Here is a 20,858-nt window from a genome sequence, read left to right as displayed (position 1 = left end):
ATGAAGAGAGAATTTTCATTTTTGGGTGAACTTATCCTTTAATGTGCTATTTAAGTACTTGGAAAAAGTCCAAATAAAATGCAAAAACCTTGTCATCAATGAAAACTTGAATGATATTATTACTTTGCACTGTGTTGAGCCATTTTAAATGAAGAATCAAACATTTTTTTTTTTTTTTTTTAATCTGCCCTCAGGGACAATTCTCAAGTTCATCAGTAAGACCAGCAGCACCAGCGCAGACCCCGGTAATGTACAGCTTGCTAAAGCAGGCATGAGTGCTGACCCAGAAGTGTACAGCCAGCAAGTGCCCTGCCAACTGACCCTGCAGCCTGGCCTTATGTTCCTTTTATTTATTGAATTTTGGCACCTTATATACTGTTGGCTTATTGTCAGTATAAAAAGTAATAAATACTAATGTTCCTTAAAATTAACTCACTGTATGTTGTTTGTTTACAACGAAACTGCTCTGTGAGAAAGGCTTAAATGGTGGGGGAATCGTTTTAGGGGTTAAACACACCGACCACACAAAGTTTTGCTTGGGGCCCAAAAGACTAGGACCGGCACTGTATGACAGGTCGAGCAATTGTTTTCTCATCCACATACAGAGTTCCTAATAAAGTAATATAAAATTAATGCAGGTTTCCTTTTGAGTGACATGCCTGTATTTTAAATCACTGTATTCATGTTGGGTACATCATGTTTGCTGCTTGTAATCACTTGGGTATTCAGGTAAGCACATTGACGTGACAAGTAGATTGAAGAGCTCTCAAGACAGCGTCTTCTGATGAGAAAATGTTCCACTGTAATCACAGACTAAAGAAGTTTTTTTGTAGTGACAGGCATCATGTCATCATAAATGCTCTGTCTGTTGTCATCTAGCAACAGGAGCCGGCGCTTGTCTTTGAGGCTGTCTGCAGACACTTGGAGAATTTTATTGTGACTGTTGCTGCTGTATATCATACAAATGACTTGTGTTCTGTCAGCAAGCTGAAGAAGTGCTTGGTTTAAGTTAAGAGGCACAGTGATTACCTAGTGTTTGTCAAAGTCCTTGAGCAGAAAGCAGATCAGAGTTGGGATATGTTTTATACATGACCACCACCTTGTGGAAAGGGATATACAGGATCTACTGTACATTTGCAATTGATAATGATGTAATTAAATGAATAGTTCAGACGACTAAACACGAAAGCTATTTAATTTATTTGGGTGCTTTGTCTGAAGAACAGACCAAAATTTACATCTTTATTCACTCTCAAATCAAATAATTTATTCAAATCATTAGGCAGCTGTGTCATGACCAAACATCATGAATGACGTCAAAAACTATGGCATATGTGTCACCCAAATGGACCGTCACCCACTTTATTCAGAAATTGTAGTCGTCTTTCATTAATTTTTTTATTTTTTATTCAGTATGTTCACATTATTAGCTGGAGGGCACTAACTCATAGCTTTGATGTTTTAGGATACTGGAGAGCCGGGCTGGTGGAGAGGAGAGATCAATGGAAAACAGGGAGTTTTCCCAGACAACTTTGTGACTCTACTTGCTGAAACAGACAAAGAGGTAAACTGACATAAACAGCACTGATTGTCTTTTTGAAGGGCCCTCATTATTTCACATCAAATTTGAAGGGAAATTGAATCACCCAGTGCTTACCAGAAGCATTTTCTTCACTCCTGGAAAGTTATTACCCCAGAACTACCAGTTATTTTCAGATCTACTGTACCTAAAATCACCCTGAAATTTACAATGCTTGTTTAACTTGCTGTAGTCTAAGTTCTTACCATTTTTCTTTCTTTATACAGACTCTCACATCCAGAAGCTCCATTAAAGCGTCTCCTAAACAGGAACCCGAGGAGGTATGAAACAATCATTCTTTTGTTCAGAAAATGACTTCCTGAATTGAACTCCGTTTTAGGGCTGGGCAAGATATTGAAAATTCACACTATTTTAGCCAGTCAGAAAACTAGCCAATCAGACATGTCTCTGACATGACTTTGGAAGGAGGGTTTTGGAGAGAGGACATATAATTGAAGGAATAAGGGCAGTCTAATTAAGTGGCGGATGTTAGCAAAATGGTTAAAATCACTTACAGCACCTTAAGTTTAAAGGATTATTCCAGGTTCAGTACAAGTTAAGGTCAGTCGACAGGATTTGTGGCATAATGTTGATTACCGCTAAAAATTTTTTACACTTGTCCCTCCTTTTTTTTTTCTTTTTTTTTTAAAAAAGGAAAGACTGAGGTTACAGTAAAGGCACTTACAATGGAAGTGAATGGGGCCAATTTATGCAGGGGTCGAAGGCAGAAATGAAGCTTATAATTTTATGGAAGCACTTGTAAGTTGGTTTAAGGTGTTGCGTTGTCATTGCAGCTTCCACTGTAAGTGCCTCACTGTAACCTGACTTTTGCTTTTCTTTTCTTTTTTTATAGAAAAGGATGGACAAGTCAAAATAAATTTGTGTGGTAATCAACATTTTGACACAAATGCTGTTGAATGAGATAAAATTATATTGGACATGGAATATTCCTTTGTTAGAGTTGATAAGTTTAACTGTTCATTACAATAAATCAATTCAAGACTGGGATTTAACAATTTATTGCATTGTCTCTCATTGTAAATGTTCACAGCAGTCCCCATTTGGCATTTTTCATGTATTAAAATGTGTTAGTAAAAGATATGTTGGTAAATATTGCTATTTATTATAGTGTATTGTTGTTGGTGCATACTGATAAAAATTATTAAATATAACACTTGCCTGTTATAAGCCATTTATCATCATGTGTTTTACAAATGGCTCCATTCTAGCTTTTGAGGTCTAGCTTACCCCGGGGGTTTCTGTTTAACCACATTTCTGTTGGGGCAAATTATTGTTTCAAAGTATGGTTAGTCTCATACCCCTCCACCAAACTGGGTCATGGGTTGATACGCTCTCGGCGTGTTTTCTTTTTTCTTTTTTTCTTTTTTCATCCTGATTGGTCTGAATGATTGCCTTTGTGCTGCTGCAATGAGAATGTGATGAGCTGAGCTCATGTGATGTTTGGTGGAGGTCAGCGAGCAGTCCTCGAGGATGTGGAAGTTTTCTTTCCTTCAGCGGACTCCAGGTCAGACCTAATTCACTGGGTGGTTTGGGTGCGAGAAACCCACAATCAGTCCAATATCCTATAAGCATCCTATCAGATGAAATGTTAATCTCCTTTTTAGGAATGAGGGAGCAGGAAGTATTTAGAGGAAGGCAAATCTGTAAATCTTTGTTTTACATGGGCATATTCGACATGTGCCTCAAAAGCTATGTATTATCTCTTAAACAGTAGAGATCAACCCTCTAAAAAGAGCTTTTGTTGTCAGATTACCATTCCAAAATAACGCTATTGTAGTTTCCTGTGGAGTTTAGGGTATTTTACACTTAAGCTTACATTTTTTTTATATCATGCTAGAAACAAATGCTAGAGCTTTTCTCAGAATTTACTTGACTTTTCCTATGGACATACTGTATTCCACTAACTTTTGACAACCAGGAGGTCCAATTATTTTTATTATTATTATTATTATTATTATTCCAAACCTAACAAACATCTTTTTTTTTGTGTGTGAAATGCTGTGCTTAAAAAGTGGGCGTGTGCTATATTTCTTTAAAGGGGTCATGACATGATGAATCAAATTTTCCTTGATCTTTTGACAATTAAGACGTCATTGTATTATAAAAACATACTGTAAGTTTCAGAACTGAAATCTTCCTCCTTAATAGAAAAATAGCATTTCTTTAAACCAGGCTCTAGAAATGGGCCATTTGGAATTTGTGGAACTTGTAATGTCACAAGGGCCAAATACATCTGCATATGACTGCCTCTTCAGCAAAACATCAATGCCTATTTTTTGTCATTGAACTCTTGTCTCTGACCACTGGTGCTCGCTGCTCAGTCACACAGGTGAAGAGTAGAGAGGGCCTGTCGTGGAGATTCATCCAAAGGGGACTTGCACAGGACACATTCATGTGCCTATCTGGATTTAAATGTTTTTCTACACTAGATTAACAGCTTTGACCATTATCATGCATCTTGTGCCTCTTTTAAAAGACGCGATGTTAAGTTATGACTCCAAAAACGAGACCTCCATTCTATTTCATTCAGCTGTGCTGTTACTTGCTGTTTTGAAGGCATCCTGTACCGTTTTTGCACCCATCTGTGCTATATTTAATTGTTGGTCTTTTGTAAGCATGCACTATATAGATGTCTTTGATTGCTTTTAAGAGCAGTACAAACGCAACTTAAATGAGTCTCATTCTGCTGCTGCCACAGACTGGGAGAAACACATGCTGTTCTGTGTGTAAACAAACACGGAAGATGTGAGATGTTGCCCCTGTGAAGACCAGCGTCTCTTCTTTTGCCTGTTGCAGCACCCAATATCACCGTGTATATTATTACATTTGCGTATTCAGATCTAGGGATTTAACGGTTTCAAGGTTTCGCTATATACCTAAGTTTTTTAAATGGTTATCATACCTTTGAAATCTCATTGACGGTATTGCATAAATATACAGACAGATTTTTTCAGAACTTTTCTAAAATCCAAATCAGTTTAATTAAGAGACATTATCATGCCATCATATAAACTTGGTGAGATAAAGCAAATCTTTAAATTGCAACTTCCTCATGTTACATTCAACTGTCACTCAATTTTAAAGGTGACATGCAGGTGTTGCGAGAGCAGTGCATCAGGAGCACATCAGGAGTGCAGCATGAGTGCAGCATGAGCGCATCATACAGACATGTTTGGGCCTGAACCTTTATTTCCGCCACCAAAGCGGTTGAAGTCTGCTGTCTGGGATTACTTTGGTATGTTAAAGACCCACGAGGCACCATCAATGTTGACGGTTACCCAGTCTGTGAAGTTTGGCGCAAAAAGGTATTGGCTCAAGCGGGAAACACTTGCACCATCTCCGTGAGCACCATCCCACGGAATTTGCGGAGATGAATGTAAGTGGAAATACAGTATACAGGATAATAAATTATAGCCTCTGTTTCATAAAAGCACCGGCTTCATTGTAGTTTTACATGATTTGTAATGACTAGGTAGGCTAAAGTTATGTTTATGCTTCTGTCACATTCACAAATGCAGCAAACAGATTTAAGCACTCGTTCCACATTACGAAGTGCCAACTATTTTTTCATTTGACTAAGTGCAGCGCAACAGCAGGCCAACAATGTGTTTGATACTTCTAATAATATTTTTTTGTTTGTAAAACATAGCACTAAATATGGTTTACAAAGTGCATGGCTTTTAGTGTGCAGGAAATTGACAGCGAAACTATGGCAGAAAATTGACCGTATTGGACAAAATGCCAAAAAATAAACTGCAAATAAATAATTTAAGTAGCTAGTGTTGAGAATTAAACTAAATCACAAATGCAACAATTTACTGAATGCATACAAATGCATATCTGAAGTGTTAACCTGGATGATAATCATTACAAATTATTAAAATTCTATTTCATAAATCATAAAATATATTTTTGTTATATTCATTTGACTACTGTACATGTTGCATTTGGTTTTTTTTTTTTATTATTATTGATTTACATGTAATTTTTTTTTCTTTTATTTGTTTTACCATGTCAGATTAAGAGAGTGTCTTGATGTTCAAGATCAAAAGTTAAAGGATTAAAGTTGAAGACATCCAAAATAAAGTTCAAGAATTGGTTATAACTGAAATATTTGTCTGTGTGTTTCTCAGACATATTACATAATCAAATATTAAACTGCAAAAATATTATCAGTGCACCTCAATACTGTGATACCATGGTATTTTTTTGTGACTGTTATCATACCGTGAAAATGTCATACCGTTACACCCATATTCAGAACATTTCAGCATGGATTGTATGTGTTTTTGGTCTCATATCAGTGCGGATTGCTTGTGAACCAGTCACAATATGATTTAAGCTTCGCAAAGGAACTGTTATTGAAAGATGAGGCAGTTAAACACTACCAGACCTGTGAGTAGACAGTTTCATTCACGAATGTTTCAGATGTCATGACTGATAGTTGCTGTGCTAGAGTGAACATTTTGATGCATTCAGATGAAATGAGTTGGCTGTATGTTATGTGTTAACCCAAGATGAAGGATACATCCTACAGATGCACTGGGATGCATCATCAGTGATGTAACCTGGGGTCATTGGGTGTTTCGAGTCTTTTAACATCAAACACCCTCGCCCATGCGACCCAGCCGGGGTTGATCATACCCCAGCTTGCGTCCCAGCAGCATTTGCCCACGGATCTGCCCTCTTAATCCAAAGCCACTTAGTGGCTTTCTCCGCAGCTTCAGTAGTGGATCTGATGGCCTTCCTCTTTGCCTTCCCGGTGATGCCCAGTAATGTAAATGCTTTGCAGAGTGAATGCCCTGCAAATCCTTGGCAGTCCACCTCCACAGGCTCACAGTGAGTTCGCCAGGCTTGCTTTCTGCACTCTTCCACAAGCTCCTGGTACTTGGTGCTCTTCCTCTCGTTGGCCTCGTCCATGCTCTTCCCAGGGCACTGTGAATTCCAGCATGATCAGTTGCTTGGTGGACTCTGAAACAATGATCATGTCTGGTCGAAGCCATGTTGATGTTATCCGGGGTGGGAACTTCAGCTGCTTGCCTAGGTCTACTTCCAGTTGCCAGTCGGTGGCAGTGATGAGGAGACTAGACTTTGCTCTATGTTGTAGGTGGGGTTTCTTTCCGGCTCTGAGGAACGTAATGATCTCTGGCTGGTGGTGGCCCTTGCTGGTGTTGATGGTCATGGCTACACTCTCAGCGACTGCCTTAAGCACTTGGTCATGGTGCCAGCGATAGCGCCCTTCTCCAAGGGCTTTTGGGCAGTTGCTAAGGAGGTGTTCCAAGGATCCTCTTCCAGAGCAACGTGAAGGTTTGCTGGACTTGGTTGGACATCGTAGACAGCTTGGACCAAGAACCTGATGTGATGGAAGTCTGCTTGCCAGATGTTGGGCCAGGTGATCTTTCGTTGTAGTACACTTTCCCATCTAGTCCATGCTCCTTGCTGTCCCATGCCTACCATCCTGCTGGTTCGTACCTCCACCACACCTGCCCATACTTCCTCCTGAATGAGATGTTGCCCCTCTTTGCCCTGGACATTGACGACCCTGGTAGTCTATACCTGCACACTCGTTTGATAAGGACCCCACCAGTGCCTTCTGACTCAGCCATGACTCAGCCACTTCCAGAGATTTGTCTGTGATCCATTTCCTGCCTGTTCGAACCTGGATGCCGGCAGATGCCACTTTTGGATCCATGGATTCTCTGCACTGAAGAGCTTCCCATGTCCGTGACACCATGAACTCTTCAGCGAGGCCACTGATTGGGAGCTGCAGGATGTTACTTGTGCCTTACAGAGCAGCACTGCTCAGACTGCGGGGTAGGCCTAGCCATCTTCGCAAGTAGCTGCTGATCTTCCTCTCCAGGGCCTTGACTCTCATTATGGGCACTGCATACAACCAGCAGAGGCCACAGGGTCCAAGGTAGTATGGAATGGTGGTAAATCCAGGCCTTGAACCTCCCCGGCAGGCCTGTTTTTACAAACTTGGTGAGCCAGGCCTCGAGCTCTTTGCTGGTTTTCTGTAGGAAAGCAGCATCTTTGAGACTGCAGTCAAAGATCTTCCAGAGCATCTTGACTGGCTGCTCTGTAATAGACAGGATGGTGGCTCTGGACAGTGAGAACCGGAACTTGTCCACTACTTTCCCCCTCTTCAGGACTAGAGACCTTGATTTTGTTGGTTTAAAGCTCATCCTTGCCCAGGTGTTGAGCTTCTTTAGGCCTTGGAGTATCCACTTGCTGCCCGGGACAGATGTAGTAGTGACAGTCAGGTTATCCATGAATGCTCTTATTGGGGGCTGTTGCACTCCAGTCTTTGTTAAAGGGCCTCTGCATTCTACCTCTGAACTGACTGATGTTCCTAGAGTTTTATTTTTTAGTTATATATTACAGTTTTATTTTATTTTAGGTAGTTTTATAAATTATAATGTGAAGCGTGTTCATTTTCTTCTGATTGAGTTTCAAATATGGCTGTATTTGAGGGGCTACACAAAGATAGCCAATCAGAACAGTTGGTGTTTACATTGAAGTCTTAAAGGGCCAGCAAACTTAAAACCAAGTGTTTCAGACATAAGGCCAGAGACAGGGTTGAAAATGATCATATATTATTCAATTATGACCGTTTTGGTGTAAAAAAAAATAAAATAAAATAACTTTACTGACAATTATATGTGGACCTCAGGGAAGATAATATATTATAAAAAGGAGTACTGTATGTCATGACACCTTTAACTTATATTTCTAAACAACTATAAAACATAAATATACATTACTTTAGAAATGTTTTTATCTAATGCAGTGTTATCCATTCATTAAGTGTGATTTCAAGTGTTCAAATACATTCTGAGACCAGCTCTTCTAGGTTTACGTTATAGTACATTTATGTAAAAAGCCTGTGGTAATGCAACAGTATCGGAAATTTTCTAAAGAGCACATTTTGACCTGTTATTATTGTTTTTTGTTATGTTATTATCTTATGATTATCATCTAGCAGCTCCCTCTCCACTGCCTCAGGCACAAACGTGTTGCACAAGTTCAGTTACAATAACTGTAAGTGTTAGCACACATCATCTTCAGTGTTTTACCAGAAATTGATTTCTGAAACAAATTGGACTATTTAAATGCACTGAAGTTATTTTACATTTGAACAAAGAGATCCTGCAGATCTGTTTTTCTCTGTTTGCCATGAGTGATTGAATATTAACCCTGCAGCCCTTGATTTCCAGGTATGTCTCTGATGTTCAGGGACAGGAAATTGTTTTGCCTCTGTATGGCCCCATACAGATCTTTTCATAGATAGTGTTTGATGGATACAGTCTCGTCTTTCCATTCTTTCCAGTCTCATTTAATCTGAATTGTAAATCCAAGAGGTTGCTTGTGCTGCCTGTGACAGTTTAATTTAACCAAATACATAGTTATTACTGTAAGATATCACTTTAGTGGAATTTATGTAGTATACATTTGTGGGTAAACATTTAAGCTGCATTTATTCATTGGTTTACAGAGAGGTTCATTTTAATAATCAGTCTTGACCTCGCTATTTCTATCACTCGTTGAGCATTTAAAGCATTTTCTGGTTTGCTTTCATAATCCTCCAATCATCCATTTGATTAACTGAATGCATGGCTATTACTGTAAGATCTCACTTATGTAGTATGCATTTGTGTGTAAACATTTAAGCTGCATTTATTTGTAGATATACCACCAGAAATGGCTTCTCTGTTGAGATTAAGGTTCCGTCTGCCTCAGCCATCTCATCTGATCTCAATGCCTGATGATTTTGGTTTGGTAAGCTGCTGAGGAGCTTAGCCTTGTGGTTATGTGGTCTTTTGTGGTTATGGGAGCCTGAAATGAGGTCTTGAAGCACAGAAGGGTCCTGATCGCATCCTTTACCATATGTTATCTATGTAGGATATCTGTGGTTTAAACAAAGCAAATATGTTGGGTAATGATATCTTTTTAGTTTAATGGTGATCCACTTATCCGCTAGCGATGTCAAAGTCATGGGTTCGATTCCCTGGGAATGCACACAGCCATAATACCTTGAATGCACCGTAATTCACTTAGCATTAAAGCATCATCCTAATAAACACATTTACATTTATTTTTTCTTCTTTTCTTTTTTTTCACAGAAGCCAAAGAAGCCACCACCACCATCCAAAACTCCAGGTATGGCATCACATCCTCAGAATACCCTAATCAACACTGATTGCATGATTCTGATAACATCACTTTATTTGGATAACTTTTCTCTTTATTTCAAGCTGCTCCGAGACCACTAAAGTATAAAAGAGCTTGAAGTACACTATATGGCCAAATATTTGTGGTCAACCCCTCCTAATTAACGGGTTTATTAAAAGGGGGTATCACCAAATGTCAGTTCCTGACCTCAATGATGCCCTTTTACCAGGCACTGGTGTTGGATGATTGGGCATGGCTTGCTTTCGGTATTCCAATTCATCCTAAAGGTGTTCAAGAGGTGTTTATGTCTGTGCTTTTTGCAGGCCAGTCAAGTTCTTCCACACCAGACTCAGTAAACCATTTTTCATGGACTGTGATTTGTGCACAGGGGCAGTCATTCTTGAACAGAAAAGGACCTTCCAAACTTTTCGAAGCACAGAAGTCACTAGAATGTCACTGTTTTGTTTTGTTTTTTGTACTTGAATCAATGGAATAGCTAAACCGTTAATTAGAAGGTGTCCACGTAATTTGGGTTTATTGTGTATTGTTATCCATATTCTGACCTGCAAGCAATAATGTATGATAACAACTACAAAAGCCCTGTGATTAATTTTGTGTCTGCCAGCGACCTTTTGGATATGCTTGCTGGTGTTAGATTATTAGCTTCTGGCAGCTGTCATGATTTGATATGTCACAACTGTGGTACCTGTTCCGGTTGCTGCCGGCACGCTGCAAGACTCTGTTTTTGTAGCTTGCTAGCCTGCTTAGCATTGCTTATTCTTTTACATTCATCGTTTTATCCTTTGCCATTTTACCGCGTGCTTTGGTTTTTTCCACTTTTCTACTGTTTCAACTGCGTGTATTTTACAGTGCGCACCCGTTTCTCTTTTTTCTTTTCTTTTTTTCCGCTTGTCTACATTTCGCGTCTCGACTGCATGCGTTCCTTTTCTCCTCTGTGTTTTACACGGATTATTGCGTCAATCTCAAACATCTGCTGATCAGGAACCACATCGAACCACATCGATCTCAAAACCTTGCCGCTCAAGAACAACCATAACAACAAACAATTGCGGTAAGTCATGGCATCCGCTCATGTTATTTCTTCTTGCATTGCATGCCACATGTTTACTATAGATTCTTCCATCAGCAGTGAGGGATTTACATGTGATAAATGTAAGGAATTAGGCTGTTGGAGAAGGTTAATGAGTTAGAGATATGCATCGGAACGCTAGTGGAGGTCAGTGAGAAAAGGAAGCCGGTATAAACTGTTTCGGATGTAGTTAGTATAGCTAGCGACACACACACTTTGGTTACAGCTGTAGAGCCCCCGCAGCAGGGTGTTTGGGTGACGTCTCGGCGGCATACTCGCTCAGCAAAGCGACACCACTCTTCTGTTCCTGTTAGGGTTTCCATTCGATTCTTCCCACTCAGTGATGCACCCACTAAGAATCATGTTGAAAGAGCCTTTAGTAATAGGTGATTTTATTATAAGAAACGTGGAAATAGAGACTCCAGCCACAGTTGTTAAATGCATTTCAGGGGCTCGGGCATCTGACATCAGATCAAATTTACAAGTGCTGGCTAATGTTAAATGTAGATTTTCTAAAATTGTTATTCATATCAGCACTAACAATGTCTGGCTTCGCCAGTCGGAGATCACTAAAGATAATGTTAAAGAGGTGTGTGAACTTGCAAAAATGATATCAGACACTGTAATATGCTCTGGCCCCCTCCCTGCTCATCGTGGTGACTATGTTTTTTTGTAGATTAGTGTCACTGAACGGCTGGATGTCTGAGTGGTGTCCGGAGAATAGCATAGGATTTATAGACAATTGGAAGAGTTTTTGGGGTAGACCTGACCTGCTAAAAAGAGACGGACTCCATCCCTCCAGCGACGGTGCCGCTCTCCTCTCTAGTAATTTGGCTCATAGTCTTAATAATGATAGTGTTTGACTAACTGGGGCCCAGGTCAGGAAGCGGACAAACTGGTTAATCTGAACGTCTGCTAGCTGCCTTGAGACGTCACATAAACTACAACACATAGAGACTGTATCACCTAGATATCATATAGAGACTGTGTCTGTACCCTGAACTACCAAACACAAAGCCCTCACTAAATCATTTTGAAATTTTTTTTATGAAGGTCAAACTAAAAAAAAAAAAAAAAAAGAATTAAGATAAACATATAAAGGTAGTGTTACTTAACATTAGATCTCTTTCAACCAAAGCACTGATTGTAAATGAAATTATTACAGATCATAGTTTGGATGCTTGCTGTTTGACTGAAACCTTGCTTAAACTGGATGAATATATTAGTTTAAATGAATCTACTCCCCCAGTTTATTGTTATAAACATGAGCCTCGTCTGAAGGGTCGAGGAGGAGGTGTTGCTACAATTTACAGTGAAGTTTTTGGTGTTACTCAGATGACAGGATATAAGTTTAAGTCTTTTGAACTAATAATGCTTAATGTGACACTGTCAGATATAAATAAAAAATCTCTTTTTTTTGCCCTTGCTATAGTATATAGATCACCCAGGAATACCAAATACCAAATGAATGAATACCAAATTAGAGGTATTTCATGGTGCACGAAAGGATAATGTCTGTAGCTACAGACAGGCACTAAAAGCTGCCAGGTCAGCATATTTTAGCAAACTCATAGAAAATAACCACAACAGTCCTAGGTGTTTATTCAGTACTGTGGCTAAATTGGTTTGGAATAAAGCCTCGACTGAACGAGATATTCCGTCGTAGCACAATAGTAATGACTTCATAAAATTCTTTACTGATAAAATAGAAATCATCAGAAATAAAATTGGAATTATGCAGTCAACTGTAATAGCACCTCAGAAAACAGTGTCTCATAATTTTCTTCACAAGCAACTTCAATCCTTCACTGTCAGAGGTCATGAAGAGGTAACAAAACTTATCAAAAAAAACAAAAGCCACGACATGTGTTAGATCCAATACCAACTAAGCTCTTAAAAAAAGGTATTCCCTGTAATCTCAGAACCTCTTCTTAATATTATGAACTCAAGAAACTTTAAAATGGCAGTTATCAAACCACTTATTAAGAAGCCACAGCTTGATCCTGGCAAATTGGCTAATTATAGACCAATTTCAAATCTACCATTTATGTCGAAAATACTTGAAAAGGTAGTGTCCTCCCAACTATGTTCATTTCTACAGAGAAATGGTGTATATATATATATATGAACAATTTCAGTCAGGATTTAGGCCCCATCACAGTACAGAGACTGCACAGTGCTGCCTTCGACCCCATAGATCATGACATTCTCTTGAAAAGGCTGAAGAATTATGTTGGCATTAGTGGACTTGCATTAGCGTTGTTCAGGTCCTGTTTATCAGACCACTACCACTTTGTATGTGTAAACAAGGAATTGTCAAATCAAACAAAAGTTAAGTATGGAGTGCCACAGGGATCAGTTTTAGGGCCTCTGCTTTTCTCCTTATATATGTTTCCCCTGGGAGATAGTATCAGGAATGGTGGAATAAGTTTCCACTGTTATGCCAGCAATACCCAACTTTATATTTCTTCTAAACCCAATGAAATTTCACAATTATCCAAATTAGTGTATCAATGAAATCAAAGATTGGATGGCCAGAAATTTCCTTCTTCTCAGTTCCGACAAAACAGAGGTACTAATTATTGGACCAAAAACCTCATTACTGGGAGGATGTACTGCAAGTTCAATAAATAACCTTCAACTGGTTCAAAATGCAGCTGCCAGAGTGCTGACTAGAACCAAGAAATATGATAATCTTAGCCCAGTTTTATCGTTGTTACATTGGCTACCTGTTATTTCATATTCAGTTTAAAATTCTGCTAACTACATACAAAGCTTTGAATGGTCTAGCTCCACAGTATTTAAGTGACCTTCTTCTATGCTATATTCCATCATGTTCATTATGATCACAAAATTCTGGCCTGTTAATTGTTCCTAGAATATCAAAATCCACAAAAGGAGGTGGATCCTTTTCCTATTTGGCTCCAAAACTGTGGAATAGTCTCCCTAACACTGTTCGGGATGCAGACACACTCAGTTTAAGTCTAGACTAAAGACTCCTCTATTTAGCCAGGCATACACCTAATTTATCCATCAACTCACAATTAGGCTGCTTTAGTTAGGTCTGCCGGAACCAGAAATATTTCTCAGAAATGTTTCTCATAATCTACAACTCTGCAATAAATTGAATGGCATCTATGCTAATATTATTCTATTTGTTTCCCTGTCTCAACCTCGGGATTCATATCCCGAGGTTACCAGAGCCGGCCAGATCCAGCTCCGTTCCTGCTTGGTGTCGGACTCCACTGCTACGTGTCGCTGAGTGATGATGACAAACTACAGCTGGTGCTAGCCAGACATCACTTCAGTCTTTTACAACGGACTTCAGAGGATGAACTGATGCCAACTCCAACTGTAATACATCGGATACTTCATATGCCACTGCCTGAACCTTGGATTTTGAATGGACCTGAACCTCACCGAAATGACCTGCTGGTTTAACTGCGATGCACCTCATTGACATGCACAGCATGCTCCACCTTTGTTTACTGATGGAATACACTCTTGAAATGGAATACATGGACTATCAATTAATTGCAACAAAAGCCTTCATCAGCCAGCTAACAAAGGACAATGCATCTATGTGAACTTCTGCAGTTAATCCAGGATGAACTTCAAAGACATTAGTCATTAATCTTAGTTGATAAAAATGTTTTTGTTTAAACACTGGCCCTTAAAACTTACTTAAACCATGACTTGCACTGCACACAAATAACTAATATTGGCATAATATTCATGCTGTTTAGCCAGAGGGGAACTGGCCCCCACAGTGAGCCTGGTTTCTCCCAAGGTTATTTTTCTCCATTAAACGACATCTTATGGAGTTTTGTGTTCCTTGTCGCAGTCTCCTTCGGCTTGCTCACTGAGGGTTCTAAATACAATTATTATTTAACTATTTAATTACTTATTTTATACACAGTTTACAATCATATTAATAAAACTACACAATGATGACTCTAAGACTTTATATGTATTACAGTTTCATTTTCTGTTAAAGCATGATTGTGAAGGGGTTTGTTGGGTGGGAAAGGAGGAAACTTGGGACTTTAACTCAAAAAGTAGGTCTTTAATTAGTCAAACTCAAAATGGCTTTTCAGCAAACACTCATTGATCACGCTTTTCAGCGTCCACAGCTCAACACATTCTCTCCTTGTATGTGGTAGCTCTCTCTTCGTCACTGGCATGGTTCCTCCTTATATCGCTCTCCCCAATGTTTACTGCAATCAGAAACGGGTGTTGGACATTATAGCGCTCAGGTGTGTGCACACTTATAGCTTTCTCTCTCTCCAGACGAACGTTCAACTACGCCCCTACCGCCACATATCCCCACTGCCCGGGGAGTAATCCAGTCTGACCACCACCCCACCACCCCCCCGCATTTCCGGAAGGAAGTCTGCGACAGCTATCTGCACCCCCGGTCTGTGGACCACCTCGAACCGATACCATCGGGTGATCCGCGTGCTGGTATCTTTCATGCCATTGGAGTGGGGCGTGATCTGAACAGAGGGTGAAGGCAACTTCACAGTGAAGATGGCCCACTTGATTGCAAGACACTTTTTCAATGGTGCTGTACTTAGTCTCCCTCAGTGTGAGCTTGTGGCTAATGTACAGCACCGGGCGTTCCTCCCCCTCCACCACCTGCGAGAACACCGCCCCAACCCCTGAACGTCTGAAGCATCTGTCTGTAAAATGAAAGGGAAAGAGAAATCGGGTGAATGTAAAAGCGGTCCACAACAAAGTGCAGCTTTCACCTGCGTAAACGCCTGTTGACACTGCTCCGTCCACTGGACCAGGTCTGGAGCACCCATTCTAGTGAGATCAGTCAGCGGGCTGGTGATATCCGAATAATTAGGCACAAACTTTCTATAATAGCCAGCCAGCCCCAGGAACTGTCTCTCCTCCTTTTTGGTCTTGGGTCTTGGGCAGGTTGCAATCACCGCAGTCTTATCAATTTGGGGACGCACCTGCCCGTGACCCAAGTGGAACCCCAGATACCGTACATCCACCCGTCCAACTGCGCACTTCTTGGGGTTTGCCATGAGTCCTGTTCATCGCAGCAACCTCAGAACAGCCCCCAGATGCTGCATATGCCACTGCCAATCATTACTGTATATAATGATGTCATCCAGATAGGCAGCGCCATAAGCAGAGTGTGATCTGAGAATTTATTCGAAGGGGACCTCGATTAAAGGAAGGGGGCGCAACGGCGCTCTTGGGCTGGCCGGCAGATTCACCAGCTGACATTCACGGCACACCACCTGCATACATCCCCGTGAATGCCCTGCCAATAGAAATGGGCCTTTAGTCAGTTCAGTGTCTTCTCCTTCTCTAAGTGAACCACCATGGGATTATAATGAGCCGTCTGGAATAACATTTCCCGACGGCTCCGCAGTATTAACAGTTGGGTTGTATCCTCTTTTGTCTGAGCATCCTGCGTCACTCGACACAACCGCTCTTTTATAATAGCAAAATACGTAAATTGAAGTGCGATGTTTGGCTGGAGCCATTGACCATCAATAACTTTCACTTGGTTAAGGGCATGCCTAAGGGTTTCATCTCTCGACTGCTCCACAGGGAAATCCCCTTTGGGAAATTCTCTAAGGACGGGAGGGGCCGAAGCCTCCCCCTCCCTTATGTCATCCTGACGTGGAGCTGATGAAGACAGCCAAGGCATCGCACATTTCACATCTAAAAACTTTCTCGCAGGACCCATTTACACATATTCCTTTCAATAAGTGTTTAAAATCTGGCCAATTAGTTCCCACAATTAGTGGATGGGTGAGGCGGGAACTAACCGCAGCCTCCACTCTATGCTTTTGTCCCCAAAATTTAATAATGAATGTCACTACAGGACAATTGTGAATATCCCCATGCACACACTTCACCCTCACCTTTCTACCTGTGCCCAAAGCCACATCTTGAAACAAACATTGGTGTATAGTGGTTTGACTGCAGCCCGTATCCACCAAGGCTTGATGTGTACACCCCTTGACACTCACCGGTATTCTGTACGCTCCAGCTCGATTGGGGGCAGCCTGCGGCATGTCGGGGACACGGACCACAGTTCCCAGCTGCAGGATGGTCTTCCACAGATCATCGTACACCAGGAGACTCACCGCCGGTAGTTGTTGCGCCGCAAGCTGAGCTTCACCGGACAATAGTGGGATGAGTCTGGCCACCCACTGAGCACGCGGCCAGCACCAGATCTTGACCATCCTCTCAAACAAGTCCAAGAAGGCCTCTGGATCATCTTCTACCCCATCTTCATGAGGACGACCTGAGGCATGAGGGCTGCTGGGTCCGGGGTGCGGCTGGGGCTTTCTCCTGGTGCAGTAAGCTCCGGATCGCATGCCAGTCCTCTGCAGGGCCTGATGTTGTGCATGATGCATACTGGCGAGGGACTTGATGACTTCCGCCAACTGTGAGGACTCCATGCCGGCGTATTTCCTCCAATTTTCCCGGGTTTCGGCACCAGTGTGAAGGGGTTTGTTTGGTGGGAAAGGAAGAAACTGGAAACTTGGGACTTTAACTCAAAAGGTAGGTCTTTAATTGGACAAATTCAAAATGGCTTTTCAGCAAACACTCAGTGATCACGCTTTTCAGCGTCCACAGCTCAACACAGTCTCTGCTTGTATGTGGTAGCTCTCTCATTCTCCGTCGCTGGCGTGATTCCTCCTTATATCGCTCTCCCCAATGCTTACTGCAATCAGAAACAGGTGTTAGACATTATAGCGCTCAGGTGTGTGCACCCTTACCTCTTTCTCTCTCTCTGGGCGAATGCTCGACCACACCCCCACCACCACAATGATTTTCTGTAAAGCTGCTGTGAAATGATGTGTGTTGTGAAAAGAGCTATACAAATAAAAATGAAAAAATAAGATGATCTGATAATGAAGATGTAGCAGTTGTCATTCAGTCCTCACAGCTTTTGACTGCAGAACATGCAAAAAAGCGGATGTTGTTATGCATCAAAGAAGACCACATCATCCCAATTGCTTTATAGAAAGCTTGCAGAGAGTTGCAAAGATTTTGCCTGTCTGCCCTACCCACACAGGAAATGCAAGTCATTGGCTGTATGTTTCCTTCTCTGTTCTGTCTGTCTTAGAAGTCGCTTTGTTCTTTTATTTGCCATCTAAAGAGGTGCTCTTTCTGCAGTGTATATAGTGCCTCAGAAACCAGTTGTTAACTGAGACAATATGCTTCGTTTCTCAGTCCTGAAACCAGAGGCCCCCAGTGCGGACAAAAAGCAACCGCAGCCAGGGCCTGAGGATAAAGGTAAGAGAGGGTTTGCTGCCCAGTTCCTGTTTTACCACCAATTCTTTTTGCGCACAATGCCACAAACACTGAAAAGCAATCACTTTAAATTGCTGTGGGGAGTATAGACCTTCATCCTGTAAAGAAAGAAAACGCATTTATCAACCACCCATATATCAAGAATAAAAAGTAAGGAAACCACAAAAAGTTATGTGTGTGTAAATATACAGTATATGTATAAATATAAAATCAATATAACTGAAAGATGCATAAGAAAAATTTGCAAAGTGACAAGTTTGTTCTAGTATAGCAGCCTTGTTTATATAGAAAAGCACATTTATTTATTTATTTATTTATTATTATTATTATTATTATTATTATTATTTATTTTTAAGTTTCTTGTTCAAAATAATTAATTATCAGATCAGTGATAATCTTTTAAGATCGATTTCAGTAAATTATCTGTAAAATGCCACTTGGTTGGTTTTATATTTATTCATAATATTTACAGTATATATTTTTCATTCATTTTTATATTTGTGTATTATTGACTTCAAATAAATGTCATGAAAAAAAAACATTTCATGATAAAGAGTCTACATTAAATAACATTTATTTTATCCTATTGCACAAATCTGTTTACCCCACTGTACTGAGAAAAATCCCTTGTTCTTGGAATTTTCTAAATCCTCTTTCTATGAATCTTAGCTCTTGACCTTGCAGTTTGAGGTTTCAGTTAAAAAGCAAAATTAGATTTTAACTTTGTTCACCTCCATATTCCAATCACTGTTGCATGCTTCAGTGCATAATCAAGTGACTATAGCAGTATTTCACCTTTTGTAATTCACCTTTCAATTTATAGCAATCACATGGCCAGGAAAATGTTATCGTATAAAATGTTTGCAGTGCAGTGTTCATCCTTACAGGCTTCATCTGGAAAATTTTATTAAGATATTATATTTTGGATAAATTACTAAATGGCAGCCAGATGTTATTTGCACTACAACAATGTGCAATCCAACAGCTCAAGTTTATCTTCCTGCTCAGATGTCTTGTTTGCTCTATTTACCATTGGACAATAAAACCAAGCAGCTTTTCAGTGTCTCTACTGTGTGATTGAGGATGTCATTGTTACGTGATGTAAACAGATCAGTAGTTCTGAAAAGCTTAATTGTTTCATAATATAAGGCCATATTATATATTAGAGAGCTGCAAGAACTTTCTTATTAATCTATATTATTTTGTCCCTGTTTTGTCCCAGTCTTGTAGTGAACAAATGAACACTAATATTCAAAAACTTTCCTTGACCCAAAAGTGAAAATTCTGTCATCATTCAACCATGGAACACAAAAGTAGAATGACAGTCACCATTCACATTCACTTTGTGGAAAAAATATGCAGTGAAATTGAATGGTGACTGAGACTGTCATTCTGCCTAACATCTCCTTTTGTGTTCCACAGAAGAAAGAAAGAATGAGGACATGAGGGTTAATGAATGATGAATACATTTTCATTTTTGGGTGAACTAGTCCTTTAAAACAAAAGTATCTTGTATTTGTACTTTTGGATGTTTTATAAACCTCAACTGTAGAGGAAAGGTATCATTCACCATGACCAACAGCATCTTCATGTGCCTGCAGTTGTATTGGCATCAAAGACTTCCTGCCAATGAGTTTTTGCTCATATGAATTGCTCTGGAACATGTATCAGATAAACTGTGATGTTTGAAAGCAGAAGCATACCTCATGTGTTCCAGATAAATGTGTCCATTATTTTGAGGAAGCATCACAAATTGAATGCAGGCCTTGTGATTTGACCATCAGAAAAAGTGATTATACAAGAAAATGCATCACATTGAGAAGATTAAAGGAGGTCTGTGTGGTTTAAACATTCTGTAAAAAGCTCTTGTTCTGATCTACTTTAGGACATGTATGTTAGTGTGCAAGCTCATGAAAGTTTCTCATGTCATTTGGACCAGTTCAATAAATTAAGTGCATTAGAACCATCAACCATTGTGCTTGCATAATTGGGCTTCCAGTGGAACACTCATTTCATGAGTTTCCATTGATTTCTGTGACTGTGGATGAAGAACGCAGAGAAATTATGGTTATCTTTAGCATGTTCCATGCGATCCAGAGATATCTGGTTGCATAAATTAATAGTGCTGCATTAACCTGGAACAGTGTCCTGCATTTTTAAGTGATTTGTTGGTTGTTGTTTTTTTTTTATGCTTATATACTTTGTATTATCCTAGCGTATTATGCCAAGACAACCTTAAGCAAGCCATTCATAGGTTGCCTACACCAAAAACTGTAAATACTGTGCCTACTGTAAAAGCTGTCAAAACATTGTTTGAGCATTCTGACCTGCCTGACATAACACTGGCTCAACCAATGGCATGAGTTTGGGGCAGGAATATCTATATGTCCAACCAATGGAAGACAGGGAGTGTTCGGGAAACAGTTATTTTTGCCGTTCTGTTTGGTGCCGCTATTGGCACAGAGATTACACACTGCACCTTTAATGTAGTTCATGATATTTATCAGTTAACTCTATTAGCTACCAGAAATTCATAAAAAGGTTTGAATGAATAATCACGTTAAAACAGTGTTGGGCATAAATCTTGTGTTAATGCTGTCTTGGGACAGAGCTTGGTATGCTCCCTTGGTTTCTTGTGTGCTACATTATTAAATAATGCAGGAAAGCCTGTACATTATGTACCTAAACAGAAAGTTAGGCTGA

General features: G+C 40.1%; 1 protein-coding gene across 6 annotated transcripts in view; it reads left to right on the top strand.

Moving 5' to 3' along the window:
• Positions 1-20,858, top strand: part of LOC127415715 (CD2-associated protein-like) — a 92,554-nt gene that overhangs the window by 53,625 nt on the left and 18,071 nt on the right. For 3 of the 6 annotated variants that reach the window (XM_051654551.1, XM_051654550.1, XM_051654554.1), the window contains exons 9-13: positions 195-245; positions 1,466-1,564; positions 1,807-1,860; positions 9,724-9,760; positions 18,075-18,137. In XM_051654551.1, the coding sequence (XP_051510511.1) occupies positions 195-245; positions 1,466-1,564; positions 1,807-1,860; positions 9,724-9,760; positions 18,075-18,137 (304 nt within the window). The remainder of the gene's footprint in view (positions 1-194; positions 246-1,465; positions 1,565-1,806; positions 1,861-9,723; positions 9,761-18,074; positions 18,138-20,858) is intronic. The other 3 variants (XM_051654555.1, XM_051654552.1, XM_051654553.1) reach the window with 2 other exon arrangements.

This window comes from Myxocyprinus asiaticus, chromosome 25 (assembly GCF_019703515.2).
Source record: "Myxocyprinus asiaticus isolate MX2 ecotype Aquarium Trade chromosome 25, UBuf_Myxa_2, whole genome shotgun sequence".
In the NCBI taxonomy this organism is placed as follows: Eukaryota; Metazoa; Chordata; class Actinopteri; order Cypriniformes; family Catostomidae; genus Myxocyprinus; species Myxocyprinus asiaticus.
The sequence above is the reverse complement of the archived record's forward strand: the minus strand, read 5'-3'. Positions and strand labels throughout refer to the sequence as shown.